The following is a 14,777-nucleotide window of genomic DNA, read 5'->3' as shown; positions in this document are numbered from 1 at the left end:
TTTTCAAAAATCTCTTATCTTACCAGATAAGGGATTTTAAAAAAAATCCATTTTTAGAATAACTTCTTACACAAAAGTTCAAAAATTCTTACTTAAAACCTGCAGTTTTTCACGGCACATTTTGACATCCACCAGTGGAAGGCTCTTAAAATGGACAAAGTTACTGCTTCCTGGCTATCACAGAATACGGTCAGTTTTCCTCACAAAATGGGTAAAAGTCTCCATTTTGGAGATGTTGTACTACTAAGACTCAGTGTAACTTAAATTGTTTGAGACAGAACTGGCAATGCTCAGTTGAGCCGAGATCATCAAAATGTTTGGGCTGTGGAAGTGACTGGTGGTCCCCCGCCTTGGGCATTGGACCCTGTGCAACAGGAATGGGAGTCAAGAGCAGCTCCCTTAAAATTGGACTCGCAGATCATGGGCTGTTGGTGAGTAGGAGCCCTCTCAGATACTTCCATCAGCTTTGCTGAAGAGCTGCAGTTCACGTGGTGCTGTAGGCTCCAAGGTGACAATGGGGATTTTTTTTATGGGCATCACAATTAAGTCTGTTATTTCTACCTGGGTTTATAAATAGGGTGTGTGAAGTTTGGCCGGTCCTGGGCACTGCTTTGGTTTCACAGTTACCCCTCTGACCAGCAGATGGAGTCGAGAGAATGTTCCTTTTTGGAAGCTCACAAAGACATGACTCCTTTTCTCCCTACTTTCAACTAGAGCAGCTCATCTCAGTTTCACTTTTGAACTGCTTTTCTTGAGTTAAGRCTTCTCTTCCCCCTTGTTTGTCTCTGTGCTTCCTTCTGGTGTCTTTTTGATTTGCTTATTAATAACTGAGCAAAGAAAGTGCAGGAGGTGGTGTGGCTTTTCAGTGGGCCTCCTAGAGACCAAGAAAACTTTTAAAATCAGAAACTAGGTTTAATTGGATCAAGTAGAGCTGTAACTACCTAAAATATGTAATTCATATTTTATTCTAAAACAGTTTATGGAAAAAAAAACCCTACATTCTGCTTACCTATTTGCYTTCATGATGAGGAACTTTGCTTGAAGGCTTTCTCCTTTACGTTTCAGCGATTTTCTTCCGTTGCAAAGAGCTGAAACAGTCCTGTGCTGTAGAGCAGGGCTGTTTGTGGGCTCCRAGGCAGCCGGGTGTCCCCTTGCTGCTCTCTCTAGCTGTGTCCCCATCCCTGGAGTGTGACAGGCTCTGCTCTCAGCACTCACCTTGCCCCTCTGCCTRCCCTGCACTGTGAGGATGTGCACGCCCTCCTGCTCACTCCTCTTGCTCAAGAAAGCCTCTCACCTGAGAGGAAGCTGAGCAGCAGCCTAGCAAACCACTTGGAATACTATTGTCCACAGTTAGTAAACTGGAAAGAGATCTGACAGCTACTGCCCCGTGCCAGAGGAACTGTGTTATTGTACCCGGAGCCGTCTCTATCCTGCCTTGGTGAAGGAGTCCATGCTGAGTACGTGCATTGCTTTGAATAGGAGAACATGCTTTTATTTCTCACGGCGTTCATAACTGTGGTGCTAGGCTGACAGAAGAGAGCTGACAAACAGGTTCTGCTCTTGACTCAGCTGCGGCTCAGGTTGACGCTCCCGTCGCCGGGACATGAACATATATGGCAGAGAATATCTCCTGCCCTTTCTTCTCCCACCGCTTGGGGTGAAGCGCTCCACAGTGGGCATAGCTTTCCTTCTCTTGCAAACGTCTCATTCTCTTTTACCTGATAAATTGTATAAAAGCCTCTCTTAAAATTGTATTCTGGCCTTCAGATGTGTGTGAGAACTGAACTCTACAGATTCCTTTATAAAACTTCACTCCTTTATCGCTTAGAAAACATTACTTTGGTGTGTATTTTCTACCTTTTTATGGTCATTCAAATCGGAAAGCTTATAAAGGCAAGGGCAATAAAGCTCCACAGTATTGTCCCAAAGGAGGATGTTGACCCATCYTGATTGCCAAGACAGTCAACTGCAAAATATTGAGGCATATGGTGGGGTATCACAGGGTCTTATAAGGCTCTAAGGTTCGCTCCTTGGTGCCACCTTCAAAGATAAAAGTTTATAGTGCTAAAAGACATTCAATAGATGTGAGTCCTGGTACTGACTCTTGACATGAAAGCTCTGGATCCATTTGAGCACCTAAGCTGTTAAAGCAGAGCTCGGGCTGCACATTATTCATGTTAGGACTGTGCATGTTATTGACTTTGTATGCCAGAGCTGAGAGTATCACCTTACCTCTCTGCTCATTTCAATATCTCTTCAGTTACTGAAAGCATTTAAAAAAACCCCAAAACCTTGGTTGATAAACTGGCTGTGCCCACAATGCAAGCAGATATGCGGATGACACATGTTAAGAAGCTCACTTTACTGGTAAATAGCTTCTCTCTGCTGTTCGGAGATGTCAGCAGGTTGAGAAATCCACAAGTACAAAGTGCTAACTGCCTTGATGGTGCAGATTACCTCGGGTTAGGATGATGAAAGGTCTACGGAACAAACACCTACATCAGAATATCAATCCTGTAGCGGTGGATTCTTAATTGTCTCCCTTAGATCCACTGCCAGTTAGCGGCGTGCCTTGAAGAACCACCAGACATTTTGTAATGCAGGACTTGGCCTAATAGGGTGATTTCAGAAAGCAGAATTCTGTGATGACGAGGAAGAAGAAAAGGACTTGGAAATAAGAAATAATGGAAGAGGAAGTGCCTTTTTAAAATGCAGTGCTGTGTGGAAACTGGGCTGATACCACCTTCTTTTGTATCAATTCTGTGACCACTGCTAATCCATGCTCTTTTCTTGATCTCCAAGTAACCCCTTCTGGCCTGGGCACGATTTCTGCACTGATATGACTGTAGTCACGCTCRTGGTAGGGCCAGAGCATATGAAAGACGTTGGCTTGGGATGCAATTCTTTCATTGGGACGAAAACATTGCCTTCAACAAGATTTTCTTTGGCACGGTCTCTGTATTTTTGTGCAGATTGGCTGAACTAATTGTTTCCTATTTGTAAGCTAACAATTACTTCAGCAAAGCCTGTCCGCTCTCGTGCATTTGATCACATGAGAAAGSAGTAGCTTGATTTCAGCTGCATGCCCTGTGAGCCTCAGGGGATGCATTTCCCTCTCCTGCTTTCCTTTTACTGCTTGTTTTATTGCAAGCTTTGGGCAGGGGGATGCAGCACTGGGTCGTTTTGCTCCTTCCCAAATCACTGTTCACAGCAGAGCTCCTCCATCAGATACCAGCCTCTTGTTTTCTCAGACTTTTGTGCTTCCTTCTCCAAAAGAAAAGGTGCTTGAGGTGCAAGGGGCACAACTGAGGACAATAGTTTTCTGCTCAAGTAAAGATAAGTTCTGTCAGGCAACCTTTCCTCAGCTCAGAGGATTGTGCCATCCTGCAGCTTGTGGAGCTTTCTAGGGAGTTCAGTTAGAAAACTTTTCTTAAAGATTGGGAGTAAAGCGAGTTAGTTCATAATGGTTCATCCCTTCACTTAAAGTTGCTTTGGTCAGTGGTTCTGTAGAAAGCACTGAGCTGCTTCCTGTGCTACCTCTCCAGCAAAATCCTTTTTTGTTTTCTGTAAAAAGGTGTTTTTAATGGCTATTTTTCCTTGGGCAGCTTAGAAGTTGCTAAGCTTTTCCCTGGGAGCCTGCATTTGCAGTGCATAATCAAACTGCTTCTTGAGACAGTTTATCCTTTGTCCGTGGGATTAATTCAGGCAAAATAATCATAAGGATTTTAGCCCTTTCGTGGTCCCGTACTTGCTGCTTCTGGTGAAGTTGCTGCTTAGTGAACATGCTTGTTGTAGTGGACGTAAAATACTTTACTTACCAAGTAAAACATTGGAAGGAGCTTTAAAAGCAGACACAGCTGAGCATCACCCTGCATTTAACTCTAGTGTACTTTAGGAGTACATAATGCATTGCGGATATAGATGGCCCTTTTTGGAAGAAAAAAAAAGTATAGTGCGAGTTTCAAAAATTAATTCTTTATTAATTATACTACTACAATTACGTAAGTCTAATCAGATAAACCTTACTGTCTTTACCTGTTGACCTTTTTCTTCTACTGGGGACAAGAACTGGGATTGAAATATATAATACCTAAAATACTAAAATATAATATGAAACATACTTGAATTCCAAATTCAGCATGGCAAGAGTTTGTTTTTCCTGTTAGATTTGTGATCTACCTGATGAACGGAGGATTTTTTGCATGGCTTTCAAATTCAAGTACTGGTTGTGTCTTAACAAAAAAATTCTCAAAATGTTTTTGTTGTTCCAAAAGTAGAATACAGAAGAAAGCTCCAGAGACCAGGTTAATAGTACTGATAGCGAGTTATATCAAAATGCTTGGTGAATGGGCGTGTGATGTTCAAATTACTGTAGATTAAGCTCAGAATTCAGCCTTGCAAACATGATACTTAACTGACCRTTTCCTTAGTCCCAGATGCAAACTCAAGTCCAGCAAGTGGGGATCGTACCAACACAAGCAATGGCAACTGGACCAACAGCAGATCCTGAGAAGCGCAAGCTGATCCAGCAGCAACTGGTTTTGCTCCTCCATGCCCACAAATGCCAGCGGCGCGAGCAGGCGAACGGCGAGGTGCGAGCCTGCGCCCTCCCGCACTGCCGAACCATGAAAAACGTCCTCAACCACATGACCCACTGCCAAGCTGGGAAAGCCTGTCAAGGTGAGAGCGTGATGCTAAAGCTACTCCGACAAACAACCCATGTAAGATTTCTTCTCCACAGTATTTCTCTTTGGTGAAGAAGATGCCCATATCTGGCACAAACGGGTGTTAATTAGTTCTTTAACTGAACTGCTGGTAATTTTTTATTGTTTTTCCCCCAATATCCATTTTTGTTCTCTTTACAGTTTCCATTTCARGAAACAGAAAGCAACATTTGCCTTTCTGACATGGAATAGTACTAGCAGTAGTCTTGAAAGCTTCTTTTTGACATCCACTGTTACAGAAAGAGGGTATAATATCCATCACATGTTTGTATCTAAATCACTCGCACGGAATTCACTAATATCCTCTGTTTTCTTATGGTATTGTTAGTGAGTCCCAAAAGTTTGCAGTTGCATTTAGTTGATTTTAGTTATATTCACAATTTTGCTTGTAGAGGAGAGAAAATAGCGCTCTGTGAAAAAATAAGTTTATTCAAAACCAGCAAACCAAGTAGTAAGCTTAATTCTGTCACGTTGCCTTGTTATAGTTGCTCATTGTGCGTCTTCACGACAAATCATCTCCCACTGGAAGAATTGTACTCGGCACGATTGTCCCGTGTGCCTTCCTTTGAAAAACGCCAGTGATAAAAGAAACCAACAGCGTAAGTAGTTGTTTTACTGCTGTCATCTTGGAATGATAYGGTGAAATGGAGTTAATGAAACGTGCAGCGTAGGAATAAACTTTGACAGTGTCTTGACAAACTTAATAGCTGTAAGTACTGATCTTCTTATGTAAGAATGAATGTATTAAAGTGAAGTCTCCTTTTTTGATCATTTAATGCAATTTATTACTTAAATATACAATATAGGAAAGGGAGGGTTTTCAGGTCAGGCCCACGTCCATTTTCCACAAGCATGGCAATTTCTGGCTGGCTTTTCTGTTGAGGCATGTCAGTAGTTATTTGGGTCTGATTGTGATTTCTGTTGTAACGCATTTTGTCACTGAGATGTCAGTAGTGTTTTGGGAAGATGTAAGCTATTTCATTAATTTTCAAACTAATAGAAACAACTTTTAGAGCAAGGTGCTGATAATTGAGTAAACAAAATTTCATAAGTGAATTCTTATATGAAAAAAATCTAATCTGCATGTCTTAAGGTATGCTAAACACTGGTATTGATTAGCTGAACTTCCACAAGTTACAATACTTCTATTAGTGCCCCTTTTCTGTGATAACCTAACTGTTACTTTTGTGGGCAAATTCTGCCATTACTTCCCTCTTACTCTGAAACAGAAAATACCGATTTTTGGTAGGTTTTATTCAAGACCCTTTCAAAACATGCCAAGGTTTGACATGATGGATGCAGCAGTTTTGGAAGTCTAGGTAATTTCTACAGGATTTAGGAGCTGAGAAGCAGAAGGCAGACAAAGGACTCCAGGCCTGCAAATTTCAAGTGTTTTGGAAGCATTCTGCTAATTTGCTTGTAAGCTGACATTGCAGTGAGGAAAGTTTGGAAGATAAGGAAAGAGCTCTGAAGTTAGAAGAGTTTAAGACAAAGAGAGAATAACACTTTGGTCAGGCAACTCCCAAAATAGTTAATGAGTGTACTTTAGTTATAGTCCAGCTTCGGGCTACTTTTTTCCCCTCCAAATAAATAAATAAAATAAACCCAGCAAGCTAACTGGGGAAAAAAAAACATTTTTGTCTATTTTCTACCAAATTCCTTCATGATAATTGAGATGCTTCTTTTGTGTTAAAAGAAATCATTTGTTTCAAGTGATTAATTATGTTTAGTCTTTGAAAAAATGTGTTGCTAGCTTTGCTTTTTAATGAGATGTGGTTCATTTGTGCATAACATCCCTACTATGCAGTTGTTCTCAAAGTGGTAACAATTCTAGCATAATAGAATTATGTATTTTTATACAAGCTGCAGCAGAGCCGTAGTTTTTGCAGTATTTGCCTTTACATCGTTTATGTGATTTATCAAAAGTGAGCAAAAGCAATCCTTAAAAAGATGACTTTGTTCTGGGATTGATAGGATATGTCCTGTCTTAAGTGCAACAGAACAATAGCAGAGGAAAGTGGAATTTGTGTTCATTGCTGTCCTGTGAAGGCTTGGGGTTTCCTTTGATGTTTATATATATACACCTACATATATAGAGACATAAAAATATATGTGTATATATAGATATGTGTATCTGTTTTAAGCTTAATACTGACATTTTTCTCCTAAGCTGCTCTGCAGTCTTTGCTTACCCCTTGCATGATACAGCCTTTAATGAAACTATTACATATACTTAACCTTGGGTATGTCTGTGAGGACTGGTGAGGAACTCTATGGAAGGGAGAGTGTGTGATCATTTAGATCAAATGCTAATGTATACATCCAAAAGGGCTTAATTAAGAGAACAGTTAGCTCTTTTCTGTTTAGAAGACGTTCACTGTCCATACTGCAAAGTTTTAAAGCTTTTCTCATTCAACCTGTCATCAGCCTTGACAGATGCCTTAATTTTTTTTTTTGAAAACGGTCTTTGGTCTGGGGCAGAAATAAAAAATTGAAAAACRCATTTTGCTTAACAAGCTGATCTAGTCTAGGCTGGATTGTGGTTGTTGCAGCTGCTCTAACAGAAGGTCTGAGCTCAGACTTTAGCAGCTGATGCCACTGCCAAAGCTCGGCACAAAACCACGGGCAGGAGCCTTCTCCAGCACTCCTCGATTTCCCTGTGAGCCTCAAGCCAAGCTTACRGTCCTCAGGAGAGCGGTGCCAAGTTTTGTTCCCTTGGAGAGTGAGAGTAGTGGTGAAACTCTTGGGTGTCCTCAGCATGGTGGCCAGAAGCCTTTCTTACTTGCTCAGTCTCCAGTATCATGTGTCATCATTTGGCCCTTTCCGGACACTTGCCTCCTCTCTTGCAACCAATGCTGAAGATGGAGAATTTCTTTTCCCTATAGCTTTTCTTTAGGAAATGGAAAAGTGTCACTCTCTTTCCTCAGCTAGTAGCTCCTGGACTGACCCTTTGCTGCTGTGACAGCCTCTGAAGCACATTGAATTCCAAGGTGTCTCAGGTTTTGTACCACTAAACCTTTTTAGAGATTTCTCATTTCTTGGTTTACACTAGTGTAAAGACATCTTTCTCTTAGACTAAATAAGTTCAACAAGAAAAAATTGAGAATTCCAGAGTTTAAATAAGTCCTTTTTGATGGAAGGACCTCAGGAGGTCTGTCTACTCACCTTGAGTTTCAAGAAGTTGGTCCAGTAAGAAAACAGTCGTTCTCTGACTTAGAGCTAAGGAATTCCTAGTTCCTGCTGATAGGTTTGCATGGTCATTAGATATTAATGCTGTGGGGGAATTTGCCCTTTATATCTCACGGAAGATAAATCTACAGGATTAATCCTGTAGTTAATGCAGGAAAAGAATATCATCTTACTTGTGTTTGAGAAACCTACTGGAGAGAGGAACAGAGTGAATTCAAAAGCCTCTTATAGAGCAGTGTCTGGGCTGGGTGAGTTGTCTGGAGTCTAAAGGTTGAGCTTGTATATTTTTGTTATTTGTCTGTCTTATGAAACTGATAGCAAGTCAAACAACTTGAAGGCTTCCAGTTTTGTGCTAAAGCTGGTTGAAAATGATKCGTTCAAAAGTTATTCCTCAGAAAACATGTCCTCAGAGTACGAGCATACGGAAGTCTTATTTCTTTGGGAAGTCCAACATGGAAAACACAGTGGATAGTTTTTCAAAAACACAGGGTATTATAATAAAGATTGAAATATTTAAAAGTATATTGAGTATATTTGTTTATAATTATTTGACAAATGCAATTGAATTTCCCTCTGGAGAGAGAAAAGTTTGGATATGGTGATGTGTGTTGTTTATTTATTTATTCTTCATTGATGCAAAGATTGAGAAAGCCTGGATAATGCTGTTAATGTCTCAGAAGGCCTCTTTTCATTAATTTGTTTCTAACACGTGCCCCTTTTATATATTCCAATAAAATAACTATTGGTGCAATATCGGAAGCTGTTGCTGTATTTAGATCAAAGATTTGTAGCTCACGTTATATCTTAAATACGTGAGAGGGAAATGAAGTGGGTAGAACTTCTACCAGAGTCTCTGTCCTGAGGACACGGTGTCTCCATATATGTAGGATATCCTCCATATGCCATTCCCAATGGGGAACGTTGTTATTTGGAATGGCAGCTAAAATGAGGACTAGAATGCAGATACTTTTAGTTCAGTTCTGTTTTAGTAAAACTAGTTTTCTGCTATTTTCATTTCCTGTCTGAAATGGAAATGAGGTCTTCTTGATGAGAGACATTGGTTGATCTTGGTGGTCGCATAGGTTAGCAAGTACCTAAATAGTCATTTGCTAACTCATTCGGCAGAAGCCTGAGCCAGCTCACTCTCTCCCTGACACTCTTAGAACTGTTTTAAGTTTTGAAAGCACGTTCTGAAACCCATCATTGTAGACGAATACCTTGAGTTATAGGGTAAGTGCTCTGGGCTTTAGAGGATTTGACAAGTGATTGCTCAGAATGAAAATTTCTACCAACAAATTTTCAATATTACCTTCATGTCCAAGGGCACAATGGTTTGGCTCGACTCAGGATATTAGGGAGGCAAAGATTTTTGAATATTCACTCCCTGAAATGGAGAGAAAGAGGGAAACGACAGAATTGCCTTTTTTATCCGCATCTACTCTACCAAGCACAAATATCCTATTTAACCTTGTATCGGAACCTATGCTTTGCATTTTGTACATTCTAGCAATTACAGGCTTATTTGCCTGTGTGCAGCACTTCTCTTTAGACTGCACATGATAGTGTTACGTGGTTTCTGGAGAATGAGATTATTTCTAGAGTATCCTGTAGAATCAGAGGTCGAGTTTCTCTATTTGACTTCTCAGATGTCATTCTGTCCTTCGGCAAAAAAAAATTTTTATTGTATAAAGATATGTGCGTTATGTTAATTGCTGATTTTTTTTAAAAAAATTTCCCTCATTGATCTGATTGAATTTTCCACAACATTGTTTTTTTGTTTTTGTTTTAATAGCCCTTTTAGGCTCTCCAGCTGGTGGAATTCAGAATTCCATTGGTTCTGTTGGAACAGGCCAGCAGAATACTCCATCGCTAAGTAATCCTAATCCGATTGACCCCAGCTCCATGCAACGAGCCTACGCTGCCCTCGGATTGCCATATGGCAACCAGCCCCAGACACAGTTGCAGCCCCAGGTACAAGGCCAACAACCAGCACAGCCTCAGGCTCACCAGCAAATGAGGACCATTAATGCACTGGGTAGGTGAAAAAGAAAGTGTGTGGGGGGACATGGTGGTGGGACAAGAGAAAAGTAAGCTGAAAAAATAAATTGAACTGTAGAATACATAGGATAAACAGTTTGGTGGATCACTTATTCTGAGTAATGACTTTTTGTTCATGCTGATTCCTAACAAACTTGAGTTTGTTAGACTTGAATATTAGAAAGCTTTGTATATATTGCTTCTGCCAAATGGCAGTAATTCTAGTTTCTTCTAACATATGCCAGTAGCTTATTCAACATATTTTGCTGTAATTCCTTAGCTATTTTGGTAGGTTTAACCAAAGTGGTTCAGCTGTCTGGCAGGTTGTTTTGTGTCAGGTCCTAGCTTCTGATAATTAGCTGGTAATATTACTTTCTTTTTGGCTTATTGATCTTAAATCTAACATTTTTTTTTGTATATAAGAATCATTCAGCCTGGAATTATTTTTTGACTCCATAGTAGTTAAGGACATGCATCATGGTAGATGTTAGTGTGTAAGTATTTTTCTGATGCACGGATTCTTTGGCTAGTCGCTTGAATTCATAAAATACTTTTTTTGCTATTTTTTTAATCAAAATTGTGAACTAGATAGCAATGATGTTTAACTTTTTTCCCAAAGGAGCCAACCAGATGAACCTTCCCGCAGGAGGAATAACAACAGACCAGCAAGCTAGTCTAATTTCTGAAACAGCTCTTCCAACATCCCTTGGGACAAATAAGTAATGCACATATTTTCATTCTTGCTCAATTAATCATTTGTTTACATGCTTTATGAGAGTAAATAAAGATCTTCCCTTAAAAATTACAGTATTATTGCTTGAAATGATCAGTCATGCCTGTGACTGTGTTCTTTTCCTATTTCAGTTCTACACCTACCACTTTTTTTCTCCTGAAGAGCACAAAAATATTTAGTACTTTTAAATGAATTCTCAAAGAAGGCTTTCTTTTGTATATTTTTAAGTGTATAAAAGAAATACCTTAGCAGTTGTGATTCTTTTTCATTCATATATACCATGTCTTTTAAACTCCAAGAGCTTTGTTATTGTATGCTTTCCAGTTTGATCACTTACAAAATGTTCAATATAGTGCCTAGAAATGATGAAATACTTGAAAGCAGCCTCAAGCATGAATGTACAGTGAAGTTCTGCACTATTCTGCTTTAACAGTCCTTATTCTTATTACAGCCCACTAATGAATGATGGCACAAACTCTGGCAATGTCGGAAACCTCAGTTCGATGCCAACAGCTGCACCTCCTTCCAGTACTGGGGTGAGGAAGGCATGGCATGAACATGTCACTCAGGACCTGCGCAATCATCTAGTGCATAAACTGTGAGTACTGACCAGGGCCACATGTTTTCCCGAAACAGAGCAGTAGTAATACAGTATTGAAATTGTTTTGGATGAAAAGGTGGTTCATAACTATAATTAAGCAGTGGGTGTTTTGTAAGCAGCTGGAAAACATTAAATGTGGATATCCRAATGTCTTCTCTCTGACTCCTCATATTGTTGATGAGGAAGTCGTCCCTTCCATGGCACTGGCTCAGTGAGGATGTGCAGTTGTCCTTAGCTTTTCTCTGTAGTTTACACTATCACATTAAGGGATAGGGCAGGCAGCTTGTATTGCTAGTATACTTGTAGTAATTTAGCCTCTGGCCTGTCAAACCTCATGTTTTTTTCATCATTACATTTGCTTTAATATTGTGGGGAATAATGTAATACAGATTTAAAAAAAAAAAAAAAAATTTAGGGATCTTTACTTATTCCTGGCCTATAAAGAAATGTGTAAGATGAATATTGTAAAGCTGGATAGAACTGATTTGTTCTTTCTGAAGACCTTTTTTCCCACTTTTTTCGTTTCTTGTAGTGTCCAAGCCATCTTCCCCACTCCAGATCCAGCAGCACTGAAGGATCGCCGCATGGAGAACTTGGTGGCTTATGCCAGGAAGGTGGAAGGAGATATGTATGAATCTGCTAACAGTAGGGTATGTTGCATCAGCCCAGGTATTCAGCACACTTTGAAGAGCTGTGGTATCACACATCTGAAGAGTGTAATGAAAACCACAGAGTCATATCATGACTGTTGCTGAAGAAAATCATGTTTTCTGCTATGTTTGCACAGCCCAGTACTATGTGATTAATGTCACTTGAAGCTAGTTCAACTCTTTCAGCTCTGTGAAAACACAACATAGTCCCAGCACTTCTTGAGCTCCCTCTGAAAGTCAGGTAGACTTGTTTGGGAACTGGAGCACGGATCGTGGTCTTTGTTGCTCCCCTGACTATTTTTCTCTCGTTCCTTTTTGACGTCTGTTTGTGTCAATAACAGTTTTTAAATTATCTTAAAGTCTCTGCCAAGGAAAGTGTCCAAAACTTGGTTCTGCTATATTGCTTACCTTTTAACCAACTCTATTGGAATAACTTCTCCTYTACACAGCTGCACTGAGAGTGATTTGGCTAAGACAAATCACTGTTCCAGGTGATGAGAGTGTAAGAAATGAATTTATCTGTGGTTGTCCTTAAATGTGGGAGATGAGACAGAGTTGCTTGTTCTTGTTCATTAATTAGTCTCTGCCTGCAATGAGGTGTCATCTCAAATTTCTGTTACTCAGAGGTAGCAAATCCCCGTTGATTGATATATTGAGCATATTGTTTCATTATGTCACTGTGGCACTTCTGTTCCAAAGGAGCTGCTCCCTGAAAGTGTTTTCATCAGGTAAAAACAGTGTTCTGAGCAACAGCTGTTGAAGATCTTAACAAACCAGAGTCATGAGGTCAATTCTTAAATAAGCTAACGATACCAAAAGAGAGTAGTTAAGCACATTCCAGGTGATAATCACCAGCAAGACAGTTATGCTTCACCAAGTCCACAAATAGGTTCCCGAAAGAGCTAGGGAGAGAAAGTTTCTCTTCCTACCTGCACATGCAGTGTAGTCCCTCTTGTAATAGTGTTGCTCAATGACAGTATCCTGTTCTCCTTCTAGGAAGGAAGACTAGTGTGTGATCTCTCTTGACAGCTTAGGAGAGCAAATGAGTATTTTGTAGGCATACCTAGGATTTCTTCACTTGTGTACTTTGTCAGCAAGGATGAGACTAGTAAACTTCTCTATAAAATTAAGTATCCTCTGACCTGTAGGTCAGGAAAATACCTAGAAGAGGCTGCAGCAGCTGCCTGAGCTGCTTGCCAAAACTTTTTWTATAGGGATTCATCTGACATATTTGGCTCTAAGCAGCGAACGTGGGAGAAAGGAGTAGTTAAGACATTACAAACAATGTTTTGTGAAATTACATCTTCTTGAGGAATAGCAGTTCTACTTCATAATGCTGAGAAACGGAGCTTGAGTGATAGTAGAAAGCAGTTTGACGTTGTGTTGTGTACTGTGTCCTAGTGCAAGTGTGTAGTAGTATGGAAGCAGCATAAGGCAGTCGCTTTGCATCTGCAAGCAGGAGGTTACAAGTGAAATCCTTGAGCAGAAAAAGGGAATGGGAGAGGAATGAAGTTGGAGGGAAGCGAAGAACTCTCAGAAGTGAAGTTTTATATTACAACTCTGGACTTCCTTAACAAGATTGTTGAGGGATACCCCTCTCATCCCAGTTCTCTAACATGCAACAGGTCCTACTGTAGTAAGTTTTAGATCAGGAATGCCAGTTTGATGAGGAGAAAATGATTGTGGAATGAACATTGCTCATCCATTGGTCCATATAACACAGAATGGTTTTAAGATCACAGATCATCTCACAAAGCAAATAGTCCTTTGGCTTTTGTGAGGTTTTTTGCCTTTAGCAGACACTTATTATTTCATGCACTTGCAAGAAGTGTGTCCAGCAATTGCCGGCAAGCAAAATTGGCTCCCTTGCTGTGCACTCTGCCTGCTGTTTGATCTGTTGTCATTTTGCTCTGAATAAAGTGGACRTTTTTTGTTGTGCTCAGAGGTAGTGTTTAGTCGTCTAAGCCTGTGGACTGTTTTTCACTAATTTTGTCCCTTTGTCTGTTTTTAGATTCCCTGCAATGGCTCTGTGTTGATAGATAAATTCTGCAGGCAAAGAGTGATTTCTTTACATAAAATTGATCTACCTTTAACATATCTCTCCTGAAGTTTATTCAGCATTATTGTATTGCTGGTGTTTCTTCCTTGTGTCTCTGGATTAGTGAAAATTATTATTATGAAAATATCATTTAAAAATCATTAACACTTAGAAACCAAATTGCAGCTTTCTTTTGGGTTTTGTCCAAGCAGTAGAGAACCTGCAATTTTCTCCTTTATCTGCAATTCTATACAGAATAGATGGGATGGATAGTTATAAAGTCAAGGCTTTTTCTTCTGGAAACTTTATTTTTTTCCTACTTGCCTCAAAACAGTGATGATTCTTTCCCATTTTAACTGAACTGTGAAAAGAACTAGTTCCTTAGGCAGGTACATACATTTCTTTAAGTAAAGAGAGGGCAGGGAGTATTCTGATAGACTACATAACTTCTACTGATGTTTTTCTTAAACTTGAAACTGAGTGCTTTTTTTGTTTTCACTTTTTTTTTCCCTTAGGATGAGTATTATCATTTATTAGCAGAAAAGATCTATAAGATACAGAAGGAATTGGAAGAGAAACGGAGGTCTCGTCTACATAAGCAAGGGATCCTGGGGAACCAGCCAGCCTTACAGACCCCCGGACCTCAGCCCCCTGGCATCCCCCAGGTGGCTGCTGCCATGGGCCAGGCACAGCCCGTGAGGCCTCCCAGTAAGTGCTTCCTTASCAGGATGGGAGCAACAGAGGAAAATTAAAGGGATAAGTGCAAGGATGAGTTTATTCTTCTATGTTAATTTTTTTTCTCTGT

At 40.0% G+C, this 14,777-nt stretch overlaps 1 protein-coding gene across 3 annotated transcripts in view; it reads left to right on the top strand.

The window, feature by feature from the left end:
* CREBBP (CREB binding protein) overlaps positions 1 to 14,777 on the top strand; it is a 71,868-nt gene that overhangs the window by 21,989 nt on the left and 35,102 nt on the right. For all 3 annotated transcript variants that reach the window (XM_026049001.1, XM_026049000.1, XM_026048999.1), the window contains 7 exons: positions 4,431 to 4,680; positions 5,210 to 5,323; positions 9,706 to 9,948; positions 10,570 to 10,669; positions 11,135 to 11,281; positions 11,817 to 11,934; positions 14,488 to 14,680. In XM_026049001.1, the coding sequence (XP_025904786.1) occupies positions 4,431 to 4,680; positions 5,210 to 5,323; positions 9,706 to 9,948; positions 10,570 to 10,669; positions 11,135 to 11,281; positions 11,817 to 11,934; positions 14,488 to 14,680 (1,165 nt within the window). The remainder of the gene's footprint in view (positions 1 to 4,430; positions 4,681 to 5,209; positions 5,324 to 9,705; positions 9,949 to 10,569; positions 10,670 to 11,134; positions 11,282 to 11,816; positions 11,935 to 14,487; positions 14,681 to 14,777) is intronic.

The sequence above is a fragment of the Nothoprocta perdicaria genome, unplaced genomic scaffold (genome assembly GCF_003342845.1).
Source record: "Nothoprocta perdicaria isolate Ctin4 unplaced genomic scaffold, notPer1 scaffold_59, whole genome shotgun sequence".
NCBI lineage: Eukaryota > Metazoa > Chordata > Aves > Tinamiformes > Tinamidae > Nothoprocta > Nothoprocta perdicaria.
The sequence above is the reverse complement of the archived record's forward strand: the minus strand, read 5'-3'. Positions and strand labels throughout refer to the sequence as shown.